Source organism: Pantherophis guttatus, chromosome 1 (assembly GCF_059756535.1).
Source record: "Pantherophis guttatus breed Tessera chromosome 1, ASM5975653v1, whole genome shotgun sequence".
In the NCBI taxonomy this organism is placed as follows: domain Eukaryota; kingdom Metazoa; phylum Chordata; class Lepidosauria; order Squamata; family Colubridae; genus Pantherophis; species Pantherophis guttatus.
The window spans coordinates 92784691-92812430 of record NC_142063.1 but is presented as its reverse complement, the minus strand read 5'-3'; the positions used below and the strand labels follow the sequence as shown (position 1 = coordinate 92812430).

Sequence of the window (27740 nt, the reverse complement as noted above, 5' to 3'; positions counted from 1 at the left end):
AAAAAATTAAGAATGTTAATTACAGCAGTTAAAACTAATGGAAAATTTAGAGGAAAAAAAGAATAGAAAATACATGAAAAAAGAAAAAAAAGAAAAAAATGAATATAATAAAAAAGAAATGTGTAATTCCTCCCATAACTCATCCCTTATTTATAAACAAATCTATAAAACATCAATTTTCAATCCTGGGATTAGCAAAAAGTCCATAAAGATATGGCAGAATATTGAAAAAAAAAAGTCATATTTTACCCTTGCTCAAATAAACCAACTTCATATTCCTTCCTTTTACTTTTAACAGTCTTAATCTTTAATTCAATCAAATACTGTCATAGGATTACATTTCTCTTCAGTCCTTTTTTAGCGCGATTTCTTGAAGGTTTTAAAAAGCTTCAAGAAATTGTTTTGTAGATCCAATAAGAAAACATTTTCCAGGTCAATTGCTTGGTTTCTCATTTGTATTTCCCTTTTAATTTTTTGAAACTTCAGTTTCATTTGTATATCTAATAAAGCATCCTTTCCCAAATTATTCTCTTGTTGTTTACATTTTTAATTCCACATTCTGTATTTCCTCTATCTGTCAGAAAACAGTTGTTCCACATCTGTAATTCCTTTACTAACTACTTTTAGAAATAGTTCATCTATAAAACTAGACCTCATTACTGACAGTGTTGCTATTGTAGTTTCTATTTTCTGGCTCCATTCTTCAAAAAATCTCCTTTAATATTTCTATGACATTTTGTGTCATTTTGTAAGTATCAGTATTAACATGTTTTTTTTAGTTTTAGTCTCTTCTAGTATTCCATTTCTCAAATGATCACTTATATTTTGTTATAACTTGCCATAACCAGAACAGCCAACATAAATCTGTTTCCAATAAATTGTTTATTTTTATACTGTAATTAAGTCTGTAATCTTATTATAGTAAAAGTCAATATTCCAAATTTATCTGAATTAACCCATGTATAACTTTATTAGAGCAAAATCCCATCTTTTTGTTGTTTATTTCAAATTTGTTAAGATCTTAAGCTTAATTAATTAATTTGCACAAGTTTTATATGCCAATATTGTTAAATACCACAAGTATACCAAAGAAAATAAAGGAAACATGCATAATTATGTCTAATTACCTAGGTTATCTTAATTTTTAAATTGTAATTAAATTAAGAGTCAAATATCATCTGAAAATTATTAAAAATGAAAGGCGGGACAAATTTTATGTTTTGACAGAAATACAAACCACATAATTATGGAGTTGCCAACCAAAAATGGAATTTCACAGAAACAAAAGTTTTTAGTGCCTTTTATAGCACAATATTGGATATAGAAATTACAGCAGCAAACTATGCTTCTATTTGCACATTTACGGTAACCAAGACAGAAAAAATTGACCAACCAGTAAGTATTACTTGTTCTCTGGGAGGGAAAAGAAAAATGTAACTCCACTAATAAAAATATAAATTAGAAGTATTTTAATATTCTTTTAAAAGTACCATGATTCATGCCCATTTGTTTATAATGATAAAACATTATTTATAGTCCATTCTATTTCTACATTAATACGCTTTTCTTCAAAAATATTTTTAAAGAATAAAAATGTCTAAGCAGAAATTCAAATGTAAAATGCCCCTTGAAAGCATTTTCAAACAAAGCAGTCATTTCTAAAAAATATTTTAAAATTCACTTTTGTAATTATCTTTAATCTTCTACTATACCTTTTAAGATGCATTATATTTTTAACCAAAAAGACAACACAAAATTCAAAGAAGTGGCTTGTTATGTTTTTCAATTAAACTATGGTGGAAATCCAAAAGTTACAGTATGCTTTGTTTCAATACTATGCAGTTTAAAAATAAATGTTCTAGTATCAACTCAGATTATAGGATGTTACTGATACATATACACACAATTAAAAAAGAGAAATTGTGAAAACTAAATTTGAAATATTTGACATTTAAATAACTATGCAAAGAATAGGAAAAATTGTTCTGCAGTATTTAATGTAAAGTATTTTGACCATTTTTTAAAAAAACAGGGCTACTATTTTCTTTCACCTTGTGGAAAGAAAAAAATAATGATATGTTTGGCTTGTGGAAGGACCATCAGAGGAAAGAAAGAACTGAAAAAATTGCTTCCTGGCACTATATTTTCCTGTGCCTCTGGATTCCAGGACAGAAATAATTCATCCTTTTGTCCTTTTAAATGCCTTGATGTTAATAAGGTGAGTTAAGCCTTTCACAGTTATACATTGGACATAACTAAATAACTGGCCATATTATAACTTTTATCTTTTAGATGTGTTGGAAGAAATGTCCATCTGGGTTCAGTTCCAAGTGGGGAGAAAGACACTGGAAATATGGAGACTGCTTGAAAATATGGTTTAATGATGGACAGGACCACATGGTTTTGAGGTCCTGGGCAAAAAAGCACATGGATGAGAGAGAGAGAGATTTATACCCTTTGTTGGGCTTTGAATTTGAGCTTGTATTCGGATTGGTTGTCAGACTCCCATGGGGCCATGCAGGGGTAATTTTGTAGGTTGTCTTTTGAGTCCCAGACCTGGTTGAATCTTGCTGGGTGGTGATGTAATGAAGAGGGTTTTGGGCAATTCCTAATATGGCTGAGGGCTAATCCTACCTTTGTTGGATCTTGGGTGAGGGCATTAGCTTATGAATAGACCTAGCTATCTCTTTATCTCTTAAGTGCTGACATCTGCTGTGGGCTATTGAGAGTGTGGGGGCTATTAAGAGTGAGTCTGCTTCCGGGCTAAAAAACATGTTTCTCCATTTCTCATCCAGGGAGGTATAACATTCTGCCTTTTTAATACTTCCTAGAATATTTCATTCTTCTAGGAGAGGGGTGGGTGCTAACTTCCTAACTTTCACTATTTGAAAATGGTTTTCAGATAGTGGAGTATTTGTATTTGAACAACATTATATAAAAAAGTAAAATTAAACACAGTACAATTTCTTTCTGGCTTTAGTAGTGGCTATTTGCTCTGGTCTAGCTTTGAATCCAGACCATGGTCACATATTTTGTCTTTATTTTTAAAGGAAAGATAATGCTATTCATGCTGATGTTAAGCAGTATTTTAAAGATTGTAGTGCTTAACTCTGATTTTGAAAATGCTGAAATGAGTTGAAATCATGCTTGGATTAATTCTGACCTTAACCATGGCTTTCCACCTGTGAATTGAGAATAATAGTGGCCAGCCTCACAATTATTATGAATTAATCTTCATGTAGAACAGGAAGTGTGACTAATTATCTTTTAGCTTGTACTTACATATATATATATATATATATATATATATATATATATATATATATATATATATATATATATATATATCTGTTAAATGACTGTCGTTTATTGTAGCATGATTCAGAAGGGAACTGAGTTAAGCAAAAAATAACCTCTCCCCCTGCAGTTTACTATTCCATTATTATTTTTTTAAAGACCTATAGTTAAGAGTATAACCCCTCGGGATGCAGAAAATCCTGATTGCCACTACAGTAGATACTAATATAGTAGCTACAAACATAGTCCATTCAGCAGCTATAAGAACTAATCGAAGTGGGATATAATTATATATCTTGAGAAATTGCCATGGGTATATTCACTAGGTACATGGTAGAAAAGTCAGCAGTTTTTCCTAGCTGTACATTTTATTTGGGAAAGAAAGATTTGAAATCTGAGTATTATAATGTAGAAGCAATTTTCTTTTGAAAGAGAATGTGTAAAAGATTTGAGGGGGTGGGCAATCTTAAACATCAGGGGAGATTAGCAATTAACATTAGCTCAGGAGTGTCTATTGAATTAAAAAAAAAAACCCAGTCTATTCACTTCCTGTTTTACTTAATGGCATTTGGGAAAATATCAGCTAAAAATGTACTTTCTACTACTTTCTTGGATGCCTATAGTATGTCTTAACATATTATTTAGTTATATCATTTTTGGAAGTAATCTATCATGTAGTTACGTATCAAGGATGGTTAATCTAACCATTTTAAATATATAACTTCTGGCAATGTTTTATAAAAAATCGATTCTGAATCCTCTGTAATTGGTATGTGTGTAAAGGGATAGCTGCCTGTTATTTTTGTCTATCTTGCATTTTCTCCAGTTTGGCGTAAAAATATAATGTTTGAAATTAAAATTTTATTCAGTTTGGTTACATTTTAAAAAGTAACTTCACTAAGAGTATAATAAAACTGAAGTAATGCTAACATTTTGTTTTGTTTTATTATGGAGATTGATTTATTCTCTGATAAAGCTGAATCCACCCTGCATTATTTTGAAGACGTTCTAGCATCCTTAAAGAATGAAACCTCCTTGCAAGTCATCTCAGAAAAGATATTTGCAGCTCTAGACCAAAAAACAGTAAAAATAATTGCATACAAAAATGGAGATGGATACCGAAATGGGCAACTAATTGTTGCTCACACATTCCCGAGGGTAAGTAATAATAATCCAAAGGGAATCTTGTAATTGAATTGATGAGGACAAACAGTGTGCCTGAAAGAGTAAGGTAAAAAAAAATATATTACCTCATCATACATGCTGGGGATGGGATGAGATTTAATGCTGTAAATCTACAAGTGTCTGCCCTGCAGATGTCAGATCAAATCCAAGGTGTGTAAGAACTACTATGGATCTAGCCAGTGATGGGATTCAAGTAATTTAACAACAGGTTCTCTGCCCTAATGATTTATTCCAATAACCAGTTTGCCAAACTGCTCAGAAAGTTAACAGTCGGTTCTCCCGAAGTGGTGCGACCTGGCTGAATCCCACCACTGGATCTAGCATAAGCAAACAGAATTGAGAGGAGGAAGAACCGTCTCATTGCAGGCAACACATTAAAAGTAATATTTCTACAATTTACTAAGAGATTCATTATTAGTGAATTATAATCTCAAATTTGTACATTTACCCTCTCTTGTTTCCAAATGTTTCCCTGAATAGCAGTAGAGGGCTTGTTTCTCTTGATGAAAAAAAGGTGCTGAAGGCTTATGATATAAATTGAATTATAAATATGCAGAGTGATCACCTAGTGAACCTGTAAGCATTTGCAGACAGTACATGTCTTGAAAATCAGAGATTTATATGTTAAGTAGGAAATCCAGGAAACATTTAGAAAAGGAAAATTATATTAGGGGTTATTTAGCCAAGCAAGCAAAATTGATGTACAGCAATAGCACTTAGACTTATATACCACTTTACAGTGCTTTTATAGCCCTCTCTAAGCAGTTTGCAGATTTAGCATATTGCCCAGGGGTGGGTTCTACTTACCTTTACTACTGGTTCGCAACTGGAGCGCACACTCCCTTCTGCACATGTGCAGAAGCTTCTGCGCATGTGCAGATCAGCATTTATGACACCCGGGCGGGTGGGCGGAGCCTCCTGCTGCTTTTACTACCGGTTCTAAAGAACCGGACAGAACCGGAAGCAACTCACCACTGATATTGCCCCCAACAATCTGGGTCCTCATTTTACTTGGAAGGATGGAAGGCTGACTCAACCTTGGTCTATATAATCTTAAAGAAAGAGCGGAATACAAATGTAACATAGCAACCTTGTTAGAAAAATAACAAAATGAGAAGTACAATATGATAATTTATTTTTATATGTTGTTAATTATGTGTTTGAAATATATACATATACCCACATATATTTTCCTTTATGTAGTTGCTTTCATCATGTACAAGACGTCTTGAACTTAGCAGGACAGCTTGCAAGCTGTATAACAGTGAAGGGACCCTGATCCTCACACTGCAGGATTTAGTCTTGTGTGCAGTAAATGATTACCTCAAAAAGCAAGAAACCGAAGAAAGAGATGAAGAAGCCATTTCTGATAATGGCCTTAAACAAATTGCATCTGTGTTTTCAAGGAAAGGTAAAATTTGACTTTCCATACCTTACCTATTAAAAGTATATGCAATTGATATATAGATTAACCAGCAAAATGAATCTTTTTTGGAGAAAAAAAAATATATGGACCAATTTTTCTGACATACGAAATTCTCTGATTTTGTTTTATTTTATTTTAAACTTATTGTTGGTTTGCTTTGGGTTAGTTTTAGATGTTTATGAGTTTTCACAGTGCATCTTTAGACTTTTATTTTTAGATGTATTGTGCAGTTTTGTGAGCCTTAAACAAAAAGGATAGTGTAATAAATGGACCAGTGGTGGGTTGCCCCCGGTTCACACCGGTTTTATACAACTGGTAGTAAAACCGGTGGGAGGCTCCGCCCACTGACCCTGATGTCATCAAAATGCTTCTGCGCATGCGCAGAAGCGCACACATGCGCGCAAGTGAAGTGCGCGCGCATGGCCCCATTGCAAACCGGTAGTAAAGGTAAGTAGAACCCACCCCTGAAATGGACCAAAAGGTTGTCTATATTTCAGCTTATATATAAGCAGACTTTGACTTGATTCTTTGAAGTCTATCTTCATTAGATGTGTGGGTTCTTTACCTGCTCAGAGTCCTGTTTAAGAATCCTCTAGAGCAGAATGATATTGGTGGATGCAGGTTTTTTTGCTGTTTTATTTACTCTGATCTTATTTTATTGGCTTAGGCAAATAGCTCATTCCATATTCTGTATACATTGGTGGTCAACCATATGCATTCACAAAGCTCATAAAGGCAGACAGGAGGGCAGGAATCCACTTGTACTGTTGCTTCCCAACAGCTCATATTTAAAATACACAGTCCATAATTTCAGGCTAGTAAATACCCACCAAGACAAGAAATTGTTTATATCTCGCTCTTCCATGTATTTCTCCAGTACCCTTTTAAAACAACTGAATTGGTAGCCTTTGTCACATCTGAGGGCAGCAAATTCCACAGTAGCTATTTGCTATGCAAAGACATTCCTCCTTTTAATTGATTTTGAATCATCTAGTTTTTAATGTCTGGTTTTATATATCTCTAAAAAAGTAGATTGCCAGGCCTGGAAGCCATCTTTTGCATTGGATCTTCACGCCTGCCACATTTATTGCTGTGGGAAACTGGGAGGGGGAATTGTATGGAGAAGTGGTGATATATAGTCATAATAACATTCCTTTCTCAGAGAGTAAAGGACATCTTGCCCTGTACCTGGAAGGGTGTGGCTGGGAGGCATCTCCAGTTAGGACTGTGCTTGGATTGGACCACGTGATGAACTTGTGGGTCCTGGGCAGGGACTTGGACTTTCCTTTGGGTGGGGAAAACCTGGAAACTTTCAGATTCGGGTTTTCCCAGATGTGCCAATATGACATCTCTAATAAAATGGAACTTTGAGGAACTTCAAGCCTTGGAGTCTTCTTTCGTTGGGGGTGTTACTTGGAACCCTGACATAGATCTTTCCTCACCTACTTTTATGCTAAATAGAAAAACTTCAAAGACATTGTAGAATATTTTCATAGAAAATATTATAGGTCTCTAACCATTTTGAGTGACCTTTTCTGTACGTTCTCCATTTCTTTACAGTAACATCATTTTTGAAATGTGGTGGACAGAAATATATGTAACACATCAGGGCATTACTCAATTGGTAGTTTTATTTTAAATGCTGTTCCTAATTATCCTAAGCATGGACTTTGCCCTTTTATAACAGGTACATAACTGAATTGTCCACAAAAATGCCATGATTCTTTTTTGAACCAGTTCAGGTCTCATGAATGCTGTTTGCTTATGTGAAGTTCGTTATGCTTATTGTGTCAAGTTTCGATGTTTTTATGGCAGCATCAGAATGCTGACATCCTGTTTTGTACCAATGCACATCCTTTTGCACTTTCTTTATTGAAAGATTTTTGCCATTTGAAATCCATTTAGATATCATTTTGCAATCCATTTTAAAAATTGTAATATCTCAACAAATTTGATGACGTCAGTAAATTGGAACATCTTACCTCTAAATCCAGAATGTTTATTAATCGATTCAAGGTATCACTCTTTTTACTTAAATTAACCTGTGGCCAGTGGTGAAATCTAAAATTTGTTACTACCAGTTCTGTGGGCGTGGCTTGGTGGGGCAGGGGGTAATGTGACTGGGTGGGCGTGGCCAATTTTTTTTTTTTACTTTTAAAACCATTTTTTCTACAACCTCTTCGGCAAAGAGGTTGTAAAAAAATGCTTTCAAAAGGCTCTAACGATCCCAGCTGAGTTGCCTGATCGGCAGAGACTTTTTTTCTTTTAAATGCCTCTGACGATCAGGCAACTTAGCTTGGATCGTCAGAGGCATTTAAAAGAAAAAAAATGCTTTTTTTCTTTTAAATGCCTCTGACGATCCCAGCTGAGCCGCGTGATCATCAGAGGCTTTTTTTTTACTTTTAAAAGCATTTTTTCAGCCGAAGAGGTTATAGAAAAAATGCTTTTAAAAGTAAAAAAAAAAGCCTCTGATGATTGTGCGGCTCAGCTGGGCAGAGGGGGGGGTTAGGGATTTTTGCTACTAGTTCTCCGAACCACCCGCCTCCATCGCTACCAGATCGGGCGATCCGGTCCGAACTGGGAGCATTTCACCCCTGCCTGTGGCGCACTTTGCTTTAAATAGCTCTTCTGTTTACGAATTATTGAATTATTCATCTTTTTTTTCCCTTTCTTAATCATTAGCCAGTTACCAGTCCATGACATGACAGGAGCTTGTCCTCTAAGGTGATTCAAAAAAATGGTGAGGTAGTTTGCGAAAGGTTTTTTGAAATAGAGTTTTTAGATTTTTTTTAAAAAGGTAGAAGATTACTGAAACAAAATGTATTGTTGTAGAAATCTTATTAGTTTCTTTTTCAGAAAGGTATTTGTATGTTTGATCATATTCTTTAATAAACATTGTACCATTTAACTTTACCATTAACTAATGGGACATAAATTCCTGTATTCCAGAACTTGAAGCAACTCTAGTTTCATTGATTATTTTCAGATAATCTCAGGAACAGATGCTGATTTTGAAATTAAGTTGCATATTTTTCTTGAAAGATTAGCAACCTCAGTCACAATCATCAGATGTATACCATCTGGGCCCAGCTATTTGTTTATTTTTAATTCACCCATTTCATACTCTTGCTCCTTCTGTCTGTTTATCAAACCCTTCTTGGAAAAAAACTCCTAAGGCATAGATATCTATCTTATCATCAATGAAGACAGAAGCAACAAATTAAGCTTCTCCTCAGTTTTCCTTTTCTCCTTTATGTCAACCAGCACCTTTTGCAACTGCTTTATGTGAGGGTGCTCTTTCTGTTTTTTATATTTGGGTGAGGCCATTTTGCTATCATTTTTGTTCTATTGCTAGCACTTCTTTAAACAGACTTAAGAAAAGAGATTCTTTATAATGGATTTAGCAGCAGATTCAATGTCTAAAGAGGCCTACTGAGCTGTGGACTGACAGCTACTGCTTAATTCGGTTTCTGCAGCACTCCTCAGATGATCAATTCAGACTAATTCCATATCCTCTCATGCAACACATTGACCCTGGAGGTAATATGCGATTCTCATCTAAATCAGACTGTTGTTTGGCTCCTATTTTTTCTGGCCATTTCCACTATGTTGGAACATTTTCTTAACACTCTGGATGTTAACAGGATCTTGGCCATGTATATTGCTGCGGCAGCCTTGATTAATCAAGATGTACCATGGAACAAGGGCTATCTGCCAAAGATATTTCTCAGCAATAGGAGTGTGTCAAAGTGGATTCTGTATACACAGAAAACTGTTTCTGTGTATATACAAATACATAATTGACAACTTGGAGAACCACAATTACAGATTAGCATCCTGTAGTAGAAGATGAAGATCAGTTAGTTGATAGTATGTATAGATTGTCTGAATACTCTTAATTGTAGGGCAACTGATAAATTCTGGAAAAAAATCTATTCTCTCCCTCACACATCTGTTGTAGGGAATCATACTTGCAACAAGTATTGAAGTTCACAGTCTCACCCTTTATTTTTAATAGAGAAACACTCTCACACATTTATAACAATGGAGAAAAGCAGCTTTGTTAATTTGTCAAATTCTTGAAACATATTATTATAGTTGTTCTAATAGTCCTAAGACGGGGTAAACTGGTGCTGGGAAGTGTTTAGCCAAACAAAACAATATAACTGGACAATGGTTTAAAGTTCTACTAAGGATAACTGTCCTGACAATTAGAACAATTAATCAGTGGAACAAGTTGCCTCCAGAAGTTGTGAATGCTCCAACACTGGAAGTTTTTAAGAAGCGATTGGACAACCATTTGTCTGAAATGGTATAGGGCCGTGATGGCAAACCTATGGCACGGGTTCCACAGGTGGCACACAGAGCTATATCAGTGGGTATGTGAGCATTGCGGTAGCTCAGCTCCAGCACGCATGTGTGCACCGGCCAGCTGTTTTTTGGGCCTTTTGGTCCCACCGGAAGTTGGGAAATGAGCTGTTTCCGGCCTCCAGAAGGCCTCCGCGGGGGGAGGCTGTTTTTGCCCTCCCCAGGCTCCTAGAAAGCCTCTGGAGCCTGGGGAGGGTGAAAAACAGGCCTACCGGGCTCACCGGGCCATCACATGCTAAAAGCAGGGGGGCATGCACACACATGTGCAGAGGCGGGGTGCATTGTATTATGTGTGTGAGCACACACATGGGCGACCTCCCCGCGCTCCCCCCACTTTTGGCATGCGACGGCAAAAAGGTTAGCCATCACTGGTATAGAGTTTCCTGCCTGAGCAGTGGGTTGGACCTGAAGACCTCCAAGCTCCCTTCCAGCTCTGTTATTCTGTTCTGCTCTTTGTTTGGACAATGCTGAAGCACTATGTGAAGGAGCCTGAGTGGGGCAGCAGACTAATGCTACTGTTAAAAGGTAGTATTTAGCTTCCAGCTGCCTGCAATTACTGCGAGTTCAATTCTCACCAGGCTCAAGGTTGACTCAGCCTTCCATCCTTTCTAAGGTAGGTAAAATGAGGACCCAGTTGTGGGGGCAATAAGATGACTTTGTATAAAATATACAAAAGTATGAAGGCTATTACTTAATGCATTGTAAGCCGCCCTGAATCTCTGGAGAAGGGCGGCATATAAATCAAAAAAAATTTTTTTTTTTTAAAAAAAAGGTGCTTAGAATAAAATAGTGCAACCTAATGCAAAGAAATAGTGCAAGAAACTTCTTGGATGAGAAGCGAAACATCTTCTTCCTCAAGGAAAAATAGTCCAGTTGCCTTTTGAAGATATAGCACCTTTGAGACTTGAGCCAGTCAGGTTCAAACTACTGGCTGTGGGCGAGTCAGTCTGCAATACTGCATTCTAACTACTGCACCGCCACTGCTCCTAATTCCTTAGCAAAAAAAAAACAAAACAAAAAAACTTTTTGGTATTTGAAAGCCTAGTGTTGTGGGAACTCAGTATATTTGTGGGTGCATATCTTTAGTGCCCAAATCGCATGGTCATTGACAACCTGAATTTGATATGCTCATCCCAGATGGGCAGGCTTTGGGACTAAGCTTGCCCATAACCCCACATATTTATGAGAAGAAAGGGATAGGCTCCCTAAAGTAGTGCTTTTCCATGATCGCCCCCACATCATAGAATAGTTTCCTCCCCCCCCCCCCGATTCATATTGCTCCCACATTGGAATCTTTGAAGATGGAACTCTTCCTGTGAATATTTGAACCCTAATAATTTTTATTAATAATTTGAGTTACTGTCATGGATTTGCTAGTGCATTTACCTATTGTTTTATTTTGTTTTTTTTTTTTCTTTTCTCTATGTGGCTATATATTGCAAACCTCTGAAAGTCAACGTGATACCAGCAATAAATCAATAACATAATAAGTATAAAATTAGAAAATTGTACAATTTAAGAAAACTGTAAAATAAAACAGAATTATGAGAAAAGAATTTCCATAAAATCTTTCTTTTCTCTCTTTACCAAGATAAGGATAAGAACATCAACTTTACATCATCAGTGATAACATCAGATATTGATCATTTGGTGCTCAGCAACATTCTTAGAAATCCAGTTGAGGTCTGGGTTTCCAGCGGAGAACCTTTTCTACCTTTGGATAGTAAGTCATTAAACAAAAAAGGAAATATTATAAGAGCTTGGCATTTCTATCTGTTTTCCTTTAAATGGCTGATACTATGTCCTTCAAATTACAAATTCATTTTCATAATTCAGTGACGAATGTAAACATTCAAAAATGTAAAATTTGTACACAATTTATTTCTAGAGTATTGAAAAAAGTATACTTTGCAAAATAGTAGATTATTATCAAGGGAATAATTACAGAATATTTTTATTTATTTATTTATTTTTGTCATCTCATTCCAGAACATTCTTCAGCTAGTTCCCACATTTATTCAATAGAAAGATATGTGTTGGTTTTAAGACAAATCCCATACAAAAAAAGTTAGTCAGAAAAGAATTTATGAAACACAAAAGTTAGGTTACTGCCCAGCTTCTCTACCTTGCTCACAAGGGTGGCTAAATCTCAGTTGAAAATTTTATTCAAACATGTATCTGTGATATGATTGAATAAGTAGCATTTTATTTAATGTACATATATACATGTATGTATGCACAGACACATGTATTCATAATATACACTTACATCACACAGTCAAGAAGACTGGGCTTAGGCAAAAGATAACATTAAATTAATAAGTACTCATTCAATTTAATTAGCTGTACACACAAAAACAATCAAATATATATATTTATATATATGTGGGCTCTGCAAACATAAACCTGTAAATTCTGATTCTTTAGGATCTATTCAATTTTACTATCTCCTAAGTGTGCATATTCTGCTTTATTGGAGCATGGAAATTACTTTGGACACTAGGAAAGATACCCACCCACCCACTCCCGTTTTTATATATGTGTATGTGAGAGAGAGGGAGGGAGAGAGAAAGCATTTTGTGTTAGACTATATTTAATAGCAAGTCCTACTGACTTCTGTGGCCCCTACCCCCAGGTAAGTCTGCTTAGCTACCTCTGGTCTAGTTCAGTCCATGTGCACTCCCAAGGGCCTTCTTCTCTTCATTTTAGTACCAGAACTTCTATCTACCAATCAAAAATATTGATTTTCTAGCCTCCCCATTTGTAGAGAGCATCCATGGATAGATGTTTAATACTGCGCATTCTCATTCCCTGCTAATGGAAGGTAATAGAGGAAGCACGGAATTAACTCTCTTGCAGCCACTTTAACAAAGAACTGTCTGCCCTTCCCAATTCATGGGGGGTGGGGGGCTTGGGGGGAGGGGGAGGATGGAGTGGAGAGCAATTCTCTTTTTTGGGTAAATTACTATTTTAGAAGGTCCTATTTTTCACATAGAGTTGCAGTACTAAATGGTACTGAATTTGTAACTTTCCAAATTTTCGTTATTCTGTACATGTTTGACAAAGGGATGTTTTAAGCACTTGAGCATTTTCACAAAAAAATTTCTTGAGCCATTTACCTTTTAATTGCATGTTTAGAATTGGATCTACTTAGTTTGCTAAAAGTATCTGATTTTTAAAGTGTATTTGCTGAAATAGATCCAATTATTTTTCCATCTAATTATCTTTAGATGCAAAATCATTTTTTTAAAAAAACTGTACCAAAAATGTATTTTTTTTTTCATTATAGCTTTGCAAAACATAGAAAGGCAAGAAAAACAGAGGTGGCTAGAAAAAGATAAAATTCTGGCAGACCTTAATGCAATGAAACATAAAATGAGACAACTGCAAGGTCAGTATAATAGTGGAAGTTGATTTAATTGTAATTATGTTATTTTTAATAATAATATAATATTAACTTGCGATAACAAATTACATTAGTCCATGTATCAAAAACTTCTTTTTGAGATTTTTCAAGCTGACATACCTTTATAATAATGATGCCAATGTTCTAAGTTTACGGTATTATATTAACATCATTGGAAACACATCCTTTTCTTGCTACTATTACACAAGGACTATCCAGTATGACTGGTATGCAAGATTTTTTAATTTTTAAATTCTTTATCTCTACATCTCAGAGCAAATATGGACCTCAAAATTGCAACCACAGATCCCACAGAGAATAGAGTTAGATTTTATTAAGGAATAATACAATGCAAACATGTTAATGTGAAATGAGAATGAAGAAAATAGTAATTATTGGATTATTCCCATTTGTTCCACTGAATTAAAATTCTTCTACATTTTTTTAAAAAAAATGCTCTAAATGCTCTTATTTTAGGACGTCGTATAACAAAATACAAAGCTGCTGATTTGGTGCCCACTAAGAGCCCTTTCCAGCCTGTGGTAGTAGAAGGAGGCTGGACAGAAGAAACTCAAGAAGAGATGAAGCTCATGAAAACCATACAACATGCAGAGGTGTGAATATATACTTTGTGCTATCCAATTTCCTGAGAAATGAAATCTTTAGTTCTAAATGCTTTAGAAAATGGTTTGTGATCTGCTAACTCAAAAAAAAAAATGTCTGAACTATGACTCCTTGTCATAATGAGAGAGAAATATGTTTAATTTACATTATGTGGGATTGATCTTGGAAGCAAAACTTATTCTTTTTTCTTCTTTCTTATCTAAACATTTTAGCTACATGTTTCACATTCCCTTAATCCACATATTATTCTTGAGAAAAAGGAAACTGGTAGTCTCCCCCAAGACTGCAGTTTTATCATCTTGGAATAAATTTTAGTTTATAAATGGTAGCACTGCGTTTCAACCAACTATTTTCATTAAGTCTTTCATAAATAATCACTATGAAGTAATTGGGAAAAGAGCAATACAGTATGCTATATTTTTTAGAAGCACTCTAAAGTACAGAACTACAAAGATAACTTCATTCTGTTTAATAAGAATATTTTGGGTTAATAAGCATATTTGAAAGTTGTGGGTGGTCTCACAAAATGATTGCATGAAGGAGGCTGTCATTGTGGGCATGACCAATTACCAAACATGAGTAGCTCCTTGTCATGTTTTCTTGCTCCTAGGCAGTTCTTGCCAAATAGGGGAACATATATCCAAACAGACCGCAATCATGGACAAGGTTGTGCTAAATACTGCCCTCCCACTCACTTCTAAGCTCTGAAAATGAGGACCCAGATCTTGTTGAGCTATCAGAGCTATCAGACCATTTAATGGTCTAAGTCAGTGGTTCTCAACCTTCCTAATGCCGCGACCCTTTAATATAGTTCCTCATGTTGTGGTGACCCCCAACCATAAAATTATTCCTAAAACCATTGAAAATATGTGTTTTCCGATGGTCTTAGGCGACCCCTGTGAAAGGGTCGTTCGACCCCCAAAATGGTCACGACCCACAGGTTGAGAACCACTGGTCTAAGTCATCTAAACATTGAGGGGTCCTTGGTCCCCTTTGAGCTTGCTTTGTTTTCTTGCAGACGTTTCATTACCCTAACTAGGTAACATCATCAGTGCTAGTAAAGAGTGCTGATTGCTGTCAGTTTATATTCTGGTGTCTTGCTTGTCTGTGTGGGTGGGAGAGGTCATCTAAACATTATACTGCTAATAATCTCTAGTCAACTGTATAACTGTATATCCGCCATTTGCGTCCCTTTCTAGATCGGGACTCCCTACACACGGTCACTCATGCCCTCGTCACCTCTCATCTGGACTATTGTAACGCTCTCTACATGGGGCTCCCCTTGAGGTGCACTCGGAGGCTCCAACTGATGCAGAGTGCGGCTGCGCAGGTGGTTATGGGAGCAACGTGGAGCTCCCATGTAACACCTCTCCTGCGCGAGCTGCACTGGCTCCCGGTGGTCTTCCGAGTGCGCTTCAAGGTTCTGGTTACCACCTTTAAAGTGCTCCATGGCTTAGGACCTGGTTATCTACGGGACCGCCTGCTACCACCAATAGCCTCCCACCGGCCAGTACGCTCCCATAGAGAGGGGCTCCTCCGGGTGCCATCGGCCAAACAATGTTGACTGGCGGCCCCTAGGGGGAGAGCCTTCTCTGTGGGGGCACCTATGATCTGGAACGAGCTCCCCCCGGAGATACGGAGGATCCCGGATCTGTGCACCTTCCATCGCACGCTTAAAATGTTTTTATTTCATCAAGCTGGCCTGGCCTAAATCTTCTCCCTTTTAAAATTTAAAATTTTAAATTTTAAACACTAATTTTAATTTGTTTAATTATGGGATATTTTTAAAATTTAGCCAAATTGTTTAATCTGTTTTAATCTATTTTAAATTTTGTATCTCTGTGTTTTATCTTTTGCCTGTTCACTGCCCTGAGTCCTTCGGAAGAAGGGCGGTATAGAAATTTAATAAAATAAAAATAAAATAATAAATACACAGTACCAAATAATATAATGTCTTATGTATGTCTTATAGCAATATAAAACATTTTTTAAAAAATCAGAAAGAATGGAACGTGTTACAGTCCAGAACCCTGCATAATCCACAAATATGGCTGTTCAGACGCTCACTAAATGCTCTAAAATGTATAGGATAACTTTAATGAGTCGTCATTTACTGGAACCTTCAAATGTGCACAGTATATTAGCTTCCATAGTCTGAAGTCTGTGGGAGAGCAAAAGTGATATACATAATACATACATATGTAGTGGTATCATGATGAAAACCCCACCCTGTTTGTGTTTGTATTTGCATTGCATTGTTGCAGGTATACATTTTGACATTTTGATGAAATCTTGGTTTGCTGCAGATGTCATGGCTCCAGATTTCTTTTCCCTGACCCAGATTTGCCTTCAGGTCTTCACTGGAAGATTCAATTCCTTTTTTTTTTTTTTATAAATGTTTTTTATTTTATATTACACATACATATCAATGTATGAATAGTGTGGCACCTGGGTACCATATATTTCAGTACAAATAAAATAATATTATTAATCATAGTTATCACATTTATCCAGCTTATATATGTCTAATAGTAATACACATTTATATCAAATTATAATTTCCCACTGTTCAATTTCTAAACCTCTCTCTTATCATTACACTTATCTTATAAAAATGTGTATACGAATATTCCCTCTTTCTCTTATTTCTGTCTTTATTCTAACTTTTATTCATGTGACCATTATATTAAAAGATGTTCCCTTTGTATTACAGTATTATTCTTCATTATTTCATTGTTTAATATTTAAATGTGCAATTCTAATACCAATCACAATATTATTTAAACATACAAATTAATTCTATTCATATTCTTCTGTTGTATCTTATTTAGTTTTAATAAATTCCACTTCTAGTCAATAGCCCTAGAACCATTTATTCCAGCCTGAGGTTACTCTTCAAAGTGTCCGCTAATCACAGTTCTTTATGTTCCATAAATATCAGTCAGGTCCATTTATATAGTCCAGGGAGTTATCCAAGCCTCTTTAAGTCACCTTTCTAGATTCAGTCAAATAGTTTAACATTCAGGGGTCACTTTAATTAGATGTCTTCCTTGTTCTCACATTTAAATCTCCAGTGGTCATAGGGTAGATGTATATAGTCCAGTAAATATTTTCACAGTCCTCTAAATGGGTATTCCCATGCTTGTATGTTTGGAAGATTCAATTCCTGTTTGGCTTCAGAGAATGAAAAGTATTCAGGGCTACTTCTTACTCAAAAATTGAGATAATGCCTTAAATTGCTCTTGCTTAAACAGAAAGATAAATATCAGTGTTCATAATTCTAATGTAACATACTTTTTGTTGCTTTATATTCATTCCGTGTGGCTTTGCAAATTATAAACTACCATACAGAGTCAGCCATTGATTCTAACTCCAAGGCTTTGATTATGTTTCACCCTAGATGCACCTTTCAGAGCTTGAAGCACTGCAGTTCCAAAGAAGTTCTCCCTTTTCTCCTAAATTACTTGTAAAAAATGACAAGGGTCTCTACAAGCAGCCTACAACCAAAAGAGTGTGGGCTTACCCAAATGGAAATATACCTGACAAGGGAGCACATGCATGGGGAAAATCAATGACAGAGGTAAAGAGCATAACCTTTCTTTAAATAAATAAAGTAAGGAAATAAATATTGAGGATTGCTCCTTTAAATAAAATTTCAACCCCCCCCCCAAAAAAACATCTTAACTGCTACTTCATAGTGGCGAATATACATCAGTTGCTTTCAAGATAACCTTATCATGCTCGCTGCATCATTGTGTTTCTTTTGCTTAAAACAAAGGTTGGAGATATATGGCACTCCACTGGATGAGGAACAACAAAATCCTCACTTTGATCACGCTAGTTAGACCCTGAGAGATGTATTTCATCAACTTATGAAATTTCTGTACTGATGTCTGTCCTTATACAATTGTATACAGGTAGTCCTTGACTTAGAACCATTTCATTTGTGACCATCTGAAGTTATAATGGCACTGAAAAAGATGATGTATGACAATATCTTTGGACATTCTCAATCATCCAGGTCATGGTTGTCCCAAAGTTGCTTTTCAAAAGGCACCTGGACTTGCTTGACAAGAAAGTCAAGTTGCCTTTTGAAAAGCACCTTTGCATGACTTATGACTTATTTTTCAGACTTACAACCATTGAAGCATGGTCATGTGATCAAAATGTGGATGTTTGGCAACTAGCATGTATTTATGATGGTTGCAGTGTCCCAGAGTCATGTGATCAACTTTTGCGACCCTCTGACAAGCAAAGTCAATGGGGAAGCCAGATTCACTTAATAACCATGTTACTAACTTAACAACTGCAGTGATTTACTTAACAACTGTGGCAAGAAAGGTTGTAAAATGGGGCAAAACTCATTTAACTGTTTTGCTTAGCAATGGTAATTTTGGGCTCGGTTGTGGTCATAAGTCAAGGAATACCTATACAATTTGTTGTATAAATTCTGTAATTATATACTGTACTTGAAATCACTCCGTGTCAATTTAGATAATTCTCTGTATTTCTTACACTCCCCACATGAATACTATCTAATGTCTCCTTAAAACAGAAATAAAAAAAAACCAAACACTTGATCAGCCTTTGATCATATTGTATGCACAAAAGAGTATTTTAAAAGGAATTTAGAGTAACAAATTAATTTTGATTGTGAAGAATTCCAGGTTAGTTGTTCCTTGCAGTATAAATTTCATGGCATGAGATTCTGACAATAGACACGGTGGTTTTAATGGCTTGCAAACAAGCACTGTTGGCACTTCTATATTTTAATCCGAAGCACTGCATGGTCCCAAAACAAACAAACAAACACACATTTACACACTGATATGCAAATACATAAATGCTTATATTCTCATTTCTTTTTGATGTAAACAAAAGCATCGCATTGCACCTGGGTCAGAAGCAGCAAGGCGCTTCTGGGTTGAAACAATTAGCCAGTGACATAACCATTGTCTGGGGGACATCCACTTGGGGGCTCATTTCAGTCCCTGACAGGAGTTGGAGCAAAGAATGGGAGCTCATTCCACCCCATGGCAGCACTCATGTCTCGAACACAGACTTGTTAACCTAGCATCCTAACCACACGAGCTATCGGGCTCCTTTAAGCAAAAGCATAATCTTATGCAAAGCAAAAGATAAAGTATTAAAGAGAAAAATTCAAAAGAAGGAGCCAAGAGAAAAGAAAACTATCCATGACTAGTTAACACCAACACCATTCATTACAGGTAATCCTCAACTTACAACAGTTCATTTAGTGACCGTTCAAAGTTACAATGGCACTGAAAAAAGTGACTTATGACTGTTTTTCACACTTATGACTGTTGCAGCATCCCCATGATCACATAATCAAAATTTGGATGCTTGGCAACTGACTTATACTTATGACAGTTGCATGTCCCGGGGTCATGTGCTTTTGCTACAAGCAAAATCAATAGGGAAGCCAGATTTACTTAGCAACCATGTTACTAACTTAACAATTGCAGTGATTCGATTAAGAACTGTAACAAGAAAAGTCATAAAATGGGGCAAAATTCACTGAACAAATGTTTCATTTAGCAATATAAATTTTGGGCTCAATTGTGGTCATAACTCAAGGACTATCTGTATGCTTCTCCATCCTTGTTTGTGCAAGCAGTCCTCATTTTTCTCTCAGGTTTACTATAATGTCCAAGTATAATCTTGATTATTTGGTACAAATGTATTTCTTTTAACTTAGTTGTAAATTATGGCAAAAAAAATATATCACCGATTATGCAACTAATTATGTATAAATGTTCTACAGCAGGGGTGTCTCTGCTTTGGCTGATACTTTGAAAACTGTAAATTCTGACTTACTGTCAAAGAGACTTCTGAATAGTAATGCAGTTTTAACATTTCAGCTACTTGACAGTTGTACAACTCATCTAAAAATGACACAGTCTGCAAAGTTACTATATACACTTGATGGACACCAGCTGCAATCATGGGAAGAAATAGAAAGAGACATGATTGTTTGCGTTTCCACCGGACATGCCTTTATGAGCCAAAAAGGTAGTCTACTTAAATGTTAAAAGGACCTTTGGAATTTCTTAGCAATCTTCTATATAATTGAAAGTGTCATAATCATGAGATTGCTTGTAATTTTTGAACATGGGTTTGCATATCATATTTATGGGTAGGAGCACCGCTCATAATGTGGTTTTCCTTTTCCTTCTGATCTAAGAGCCATGTCTGAATCTGGTTTGGCTGCTGCAAATTTAAGCAGCAGGTTTCTGAATAATGCTCAAATTTACAGGAGACAGACAAATGGACTTATTCTATAAAACAACCTTAAATTAAAATTAACTATACTTGTTTGTGTTTCAAGACAGAATTTAGAGAAATCAGTTTCATTCCTGAAATATCATTCTGTTTTTTTTTCAGCTGTACAGCATGAAATAGAAATTAGAGCTCATTATGCAAGAATTCGGAAGCAGCAAGGTCCAGAATCTACCAACATTGTTGTTTCGCCATCAACAAAAGTTATAGATAAGGTTGTATCACAATACATTGTATAACAGTAATAATATTATATGCTGCATCATTAATTATAATTTTTTTTCCTGCTGCTCTTGTGAGGTAAGATTTAATTGAAGTAGATGGTTTCGGTTAGAGCTCAGAATCCATAGCCATCATCGGGATAAGGAAACTTTTGGTAAGAGCATTTCAGATTCAAATGTACCCTAACTTAATTCAGTATAAAATTGATTTAAGCAAAGAATGCTGGGTGGTGGGGCTCCAAAGAAGACCCTTTTCTGCCATGGATCTTGTCCTCTGGAACATCATGCCTCCTGAGATTACATTGACCCCCATCCTGCTGGCCTTCTGTAAGGCTTTGAGCCTGGGACCCCAGTATGGGATGGAGCCCATTTCTTAGCTATGCTATGATTCACCACCATAAATAATTTAGCATTTTATATATTTCCATTTGTTTTAATGTGAGCTGCATAGAATCGTGTACTTGAGATGTGTGGCCATATCAATTGAATAAATAAATGAAATGAATTTCCTTAACTTGTTTTTATAATTCCTTCAGTAATATTTAACAATATGTAACACACTGAAATATGAGGGGATATGAGCTAGTGCCATTTCTGAATCCAGGTTTTTTGCAAGCTGATTACTCATGGAAGCAGGCTTTGGGTATTTTAAAAATAAATAGAAGTACAAGAACAAACAAAAGCCTATTTGTGTTCTACAATTTTATTGGAATTATTTAATCCAGATTTTTTTTCAATCCATGGCGGCATTTAGTTATGGACAATGCCTCACTAAAATGGTTTGGGTAGCTATACATTGTGCATCCACATGAACATCAAATATACTTTCCATGTTAATCATGTGCCGGTAATATATGCTGACTATTTCCACATTTCTCACTGTCCATATGTCACTGCAACTGTTTGGTTGAACCAAGAGACCAGTTAGATTAAATGCCTATACTGTGTGCATAAATTTAGAAGCAGGGAAAGCTTACTTATACGGAATATCCCATTAATTCTCCTGCTTGCCTCCTGTTGTAGAAAAGCCATAAAAGAAGCATCGCTTAGAACAGTTGCTGCAGGCAGCTCTGTGATGCCCTGATTAAAGATTCCCATTATGTGTTTTTGGTGAGAGCGAAATCTCAGCAGGAGTGATTCAGCAGTAGGGACTTAAATTTCTAGAATACCTTTAAGACATGCTTATGTATATGTACGTGCACACGGGGAGAGAGAGGGAGGGAGGGAGGGAGGGAGGGAGAGAGAGAGAGCGAGAGAATAGTAAATATAACTTCAGTCTCTGAAGATACTTTAAAGTTAACTGTTCATAAACTGATGGCAGGAGATAGCAGTTTCATCAATGTATTTAGTTTGGTTCTTATTTTAAAAGAAAATTGATTAGAAAGAGAGAAACTCTTTGGACACAGGGAGAAATCTCAGTTATTTGCTGTAACTGTATTTAATTTATAACAATTTTTTTTTAAATTTGATTTATATGCCGCCCTTCTCCGGAGACTCAGGGTGGCTTACAATGTGCTAAGCAATAGCCTTCATCCTTTTGTATATTTATACAAAGTCAGCTTATTGCCCCCACAACTGGGTCCTCAATGTACCTACCTTAGAAAGGATGGAAGGCTGAGTCAACCTTGAGCCTGGCGAGATTCAAACCTGCAGCTGGTCTTAGTAACAGGGTGCTTTAGACCACTGTATTACCAAGGCTCTATTTACAGTTAGTAACCTATGAGCAGCAGGAAAATATTTGCAAATCTTTATTTATTTATTTGAATCCCACCTTTATTATTTTTACAAATAATTCAGAGCAGCAAATGTGTCCAACAATCTTCTTCCCCCTATTTTCACAACAACAGCCTTGGGAGGGTTAGAATTGAGAGAGAGAGAGAGACAGACTGACTGGCCCCAAATCACCCAGCTGGCTTTCATGCTAAGGTGGGACTTGAACTCCCACTTTCTAGCCTTAACCACTAGACCAAACTGGCTATTTTTTTATTTTTATTAATTTCCTTCTTTTAACTTCTTTAGTAAGAGTTAACTCTTACCAAAAAGTTAAATAATCTTTTGCTATAACTCTACACTGTATAACGTATATCTGAACTTCAGTCTATAGTATTCTTTCTTGAAAGGCATGTTAAATTTGCTTTTCTGAAGAGTTTATCAATAGTATAATTAAATAATTTAAAAAGATAGATATGGAGGTCAATTCAATAGCTTTGTTGCTCTGTAAGTCATAAATAAATACATTTTAGGGTACCTTAACAGATATGAATGATGACTGATTCATAGAACATTTTATATTCATTTTTAAAAGCTCTGATAGACATTGGTAAAACAAATCATTAACTCTTTGAAAAATGTTGTAAGGGCAAATGAAGCATGAATTTAATATTAAAGATTTGTGATATTTACATCACTGCTATATATACTCCTAACGAATTTGTTTAATTCAAAGATTATTTTGGAATTCAAAACTGGAGCCTATAAAACTCAATTTACTTCAGAGTAGACATACTAGAGTTGCATTGCTAGTTAAAGTTCAGCTTAGTGCTGTCAAATACTTTGAATATCTATTTTTACTGATGCGCACAATTAAGTGTGTGTGTGGGAACTCTTCTGTCTTTTGTATTTGTGTATGTGTGTCTTTGAGTAAGTGTTGACTCCTAGTGACTGCCTGGACAGTCCTTGCAATATTCTTGGGAAGATTTTTGAAGTGATTTGCCATTGTCTCTTTCCTAGGGCTAAGAGACAATGACTGGCCCAAAGTTCCCCAGCTGATTTCATGCCTAAGGCAGGACTAGAACTCATAACCCCTAGTTTCTCCTATCTGAATATTTGAAAATGGGCTTTTCCTTAAGTATGTTATGATCCATGAACCAAAATGTTGAAATAATAACTCAAGAAAGCTTCCTTCTAATATATATATATTGTTATCTTCCTCTTTTCTAGTCATCTCTTTGTAGAAAGTGATTCAAAAACTTTAAGATCCCTTCTCAGCATTGTTTTAAAATTTTATTTGAAATCTTGCTCATATTTAATTCCTCTGCCTTTTTGAAATATCCTGTTCTTCTCTAGGAACCCTAGCAATTAAGCTGTTGTGCAAAAATTACTAATAAAACAGATAAAAGGGAATGGATTCATATTTTAGAGCTGAGACCCAGATCTTTATTTGTCAGCTTCTCCAGTATGGGCCAGAGAAAACAAATAGTTTTAAAATCAGAAAGAAAATCAACAATAGCAAAGCTTTGTCCATTATTTAAACAGTCCAAGATAGCTTGGACTCTTTATACCTATTTCCCTTATGCCTAAATAACAGGTTGAATTTTGAGATGTTGATTTTTTTGCATACGTTTCTTACCACAGAGTAAGAAGCACATGTACTGTGCTCAGGACAAACTGTGATATTAACCAGGATTAAAAACTGAAGTTTCCTACAGTTACTAATCTAAATGCATGCAATTTATAATACATTTATTATTGTAGCTGTCAAACTGGGGTTTTTTAAATGGTTTGAGAACATCAAGTTTCTTTTTTTAAAAAAAATCTAATTTATTGTACTTTGCAAGTAACATTAAGGACTTTTAGAGAAAAAGGGCAAACAAATAATGTTTGTTTGAAACAATGATTTGAAACAAATAATAGAAATATTTATTATTTATTTCTATTATGGGAAAAACCAAATGTAGTTTTTCCCATAAACATTTTAAATATCTTTCTCACATAAATTTGATTGAGATACATTTTCTCCCAAAAAAATAGCTAGAAAAAAAATAAGGAAAAAAATTATAGGCAAAATTTGTTAGGCAAAAAATTGTTTTGAACATTTTGATTCTGAAGTCTTAACAAAGTCATGAATATATGAAGTAATGTAAGAAATGCAATATATTAATTATTTCTACATATTGTTATACAGCTCAACATGAATAGCTCTCTTTTGGCTCTTACTGGAAGACCTCATGAAGATGTCAATGACAGAACTTATGAAGATGTCAATGACTAGGTAAGTGTTTTCCTGAAGTTAAAAAAGAGAAAGAAATCTAGCCTTTTTAACTAACTCACTTCAGCAAAGGATCATGAAGAAATACACAAGTAAAGCACTCCTATAGAGAAAGAAAATTCACTAAGTAAAAGTATCTATTTTCCTTCCCACAGAACATAAAATGGTGGTGGTGTTTGACCACAGAATTCCATAATTATGGGGGAAAGCCTATAATTTTTGTCATTAAATCACAAGTGAATGTTTCTAGGAGGGAAACACTCTGTCCTAGAAAAATGTTTTTCCTACTGCATCCTTTATTTTGCAGATAATTGGACTTATTTTATCATATGGATATTAACTATATATTTCTTTGATACAATATACAGAATCAAGATACCATTAAGCCCTCTTCCTCTCTAGCAATTTATGATATTTTCTAGCATCATCCAGCAATTTAAGACCCATTCTCATTACTGTTTTATTGACACAATAGTTGAACAACACCAGAAGATGCTAAAAATTACTAGCAAGGAAATGGCTTTAAATTAATAAACAACTGTAAAACATTTTAGAAATGGGATGGAACTGTCAGGTAATATGTCAAATATTGTTTGTCAATAAAAAAGCCATATTTCAATACTGTTGAATGCCAATTATGGCTACATGTTGCCTGTCAAGACCACCAGTACATATTGCCTGTAAAATGCTTTAAAATGCTGCAGTAGAATATCTAATGATGTTACATTTCATTAGAACATTTATCCAATCAGACAAAAAAAAAATCATTTAATCTAAAAGCTTGTCTGTATTAATGGGTTCCAGGTGTTCCAGGAAATGAAGAAGCAGGGAAGAAAGACAAATGCTTTCTCTCTGTATGCCTTTAATCTGTATTCAAAAGCATATGCTTCTGAAGATTGAGTCATACATATCAAGACTAATCACTATTGATAAGGTTTATTTTATGAGTGTGCCTAATCCATTTTAAAGCTATGTTTTCTGAGAAATAAATTCCATTCAGTTCAGTGAAGCATGTTCCCATGTAAGTGACTAGGACTGCAACTGAAGTGAATATATGCTTATTACATTCATCTGTGAGACTTGGCTATACCAACCAGGATGTGAAATTTCAAATGCTGTCGTGAAAGTGAATATTAATGTAAAATATAGATATGAAACATACATAATATCCTCTCATGCAAAAAATATTTGAATATTATTTTATTTCAAAACTTGTGGGTAAGAAATTTGGAGGAGTATTTGGAAATAAATATATTTCAGGTCTATCTTTTTTGTTGCAGTTTCCTACCATGATAATCTCAAACTCCATATTATCTGTAGAATGGGAAGGAAGCAAGAATGTCTTCAATTGAGCTGTGATCAGATTACAATGTGCCTTCATTAATGTGCTAACTGCTAAATATCTATTTAGACAGTGTCCTGTCTAAAAATTTAAAAATATTGTATATATTGGATTGAACCAAATAGGGTAAGGTAGATATCCAATTTAGGATTAAATGCAATACTTTTACTACTAAGGAAAAGGAATAAGTCAATGTTCTAATAATTCCCACTAGTTTTAATTGCCCATTCTTCATTCTATAATGTTATTGTATATCTTAAAAAGATTATGCACTGTAGGAAGTATGTCAATGAAGGCATGTGCCTGGGTGCACATGTATCATAGTATATAATGCATAGCCAAGAAGACTGTTTTGATAAAATATTTTTCTCTGTTCCATGGATAAGCATTTCTCTATTTCTGCTTGCTATGAACGCTTGTTTTTCATTAAGTTTAAAAATAATAAATTCTTACTTTCTCCAAAAATACTGTAGTTGTGACATGCTTTTGTTTTTACCTTTCTTAGATTAGATATCTTCAGACATCATACTGTAATTAACAAAACAGAAACAATTTCAAACATTAAATCTCTATTATTACAAATTTATTTTGACTTTGTAAAAAAAAAAACATGTATTAACATTCTACTGTTTGAATTCCTAAATAATGAAAACTATTTCCTAGCAGTCATTGTTTTCATTCTTTTTACATTCATTTGTTTTAAGGAATTTTCTTCTACTTGAGAACGCTCCACTGAAAGCACATTTAGATTGTCTCAAGCATTCTAAACATGGGATGACATTACTTTGCGGATTACCACTAACTCTCTTTTAGGCTTTCTTAAAGCCTGCAAGGTCTCCCAATAAAGAAGGAGAACCCAGTAGAAATGTGTTAACTTCTTTCATTTCCATCATGCAGTCTATCCCTGCTTCTCTGCATGATTTAAAGTTTTGATTTTCAGGATTTTGTGTGCAAAGAGTTTCCACAAATAGATGAAACACTCTTCTGCAGATCATTATCTTCTAATGGGGAGGGCAAAAGGTTAGCATGAAGTTCCATGATGCCCACAGGTTTGACGACCAGTTGTTAATCTAATTTTTCAATGCTACTATAGTTTCAAATAGTCTCTGAACCACTGGTCAGTAAGCAAGGACTATATGTATCTTTTCCAAGGTCTTTGCTGCTATACTACCAAATCCTACTTTGTGGTATATTTCTTGATGGCTGGTTCCCTTACTGTTGACATTTGATCCTAAAAGTAAAACTATCCACCACTTCAATATCTCCATTGTTACTTCTAATGCTAGTTGCTGTCATTAGTCCCACTTACTTCAGAGACAATTGGCTGATGTATATAATGCCTTCCTAAGCCTTCAAATCTTCATCAAGGTTCAAAGTGTCTGGCTTTTTCTATTTTTTTCTATTTTTTAAAAAAGCAGGGGTTGTAGATAGCACAATAGCTGGAGATAGGTAGATGAAAGATTTATCAGTGATTGAATTACAATTCAGACAGTTGCCTGTCTGCCAAAGATACCCTTCAGCATGTCACAGCTCATCTTTCCTTCAGCAAATGTCTAACTAGAAGTATATGTTGCTCTTCTGAT

The 27740-nt window shown here is 35.2% G+C and overlaps 1 protein-coding gene across 4 annotated transcripts in view; it reads left to right on the top strand.

Annotated features, from left to right (window-relative positions):
- Positions 1 to 26622, top strand: part of DCDC1 (doublecortin domain containing 1) — a 277838-nt gene extending 251216 nt beyond the window's left edge. For all 4 annotated transcript variants that reach the window (XM_034417189.2, XM_087877949.1, XM_034417191.2 and 1 more), the window contains exons 29-40: positions 1228 to 1395; positions 2033 to 2218; positions 4252 to 4455; positions 5686 to 5893; positions 11868 to 11999; positions 13566 to 13667; positions 14160 to 14296; positions 17707 to 17886; positions 20189 to 20339; positions 20712 to 20821; positions 24732 to 24818; positions 26096 to 26622. In XM_034417189.2, coding sequence (XP_034273080.2) covers positions 1228 to 1395; positions 2033 to 2218; positions 4252 to 4455; positions 5686 to 5893; positions 11868 to 11999; positions 13566 to 13667; positions 14160 to 14296; positions 17707 to 17886; positions 20189 to 20339; positions 20712 to 20821; positions 24732 to 24818 — 1665 coding nt within the window. In that variant the 3' untranslated portion in view covers positions 26096 to 26622. The remainder of the gene's footprint in view (positions 1 to 1227; positions 1396 to 2032; positions 2219 to 4251; positions 4456 to 5685; positions 5894 to 11867; positions 12000 to 13565; positions 13668 to 14159; positions 14297 to 17706; positions 17887 to 20188; positions 20340 to 20711; positions 20822 to 24731; positions 24819 to 26095) is intronic.
- The last annotated feature ends 1118 nt before the right edge of the window (positions 26623 to 27740 follow it).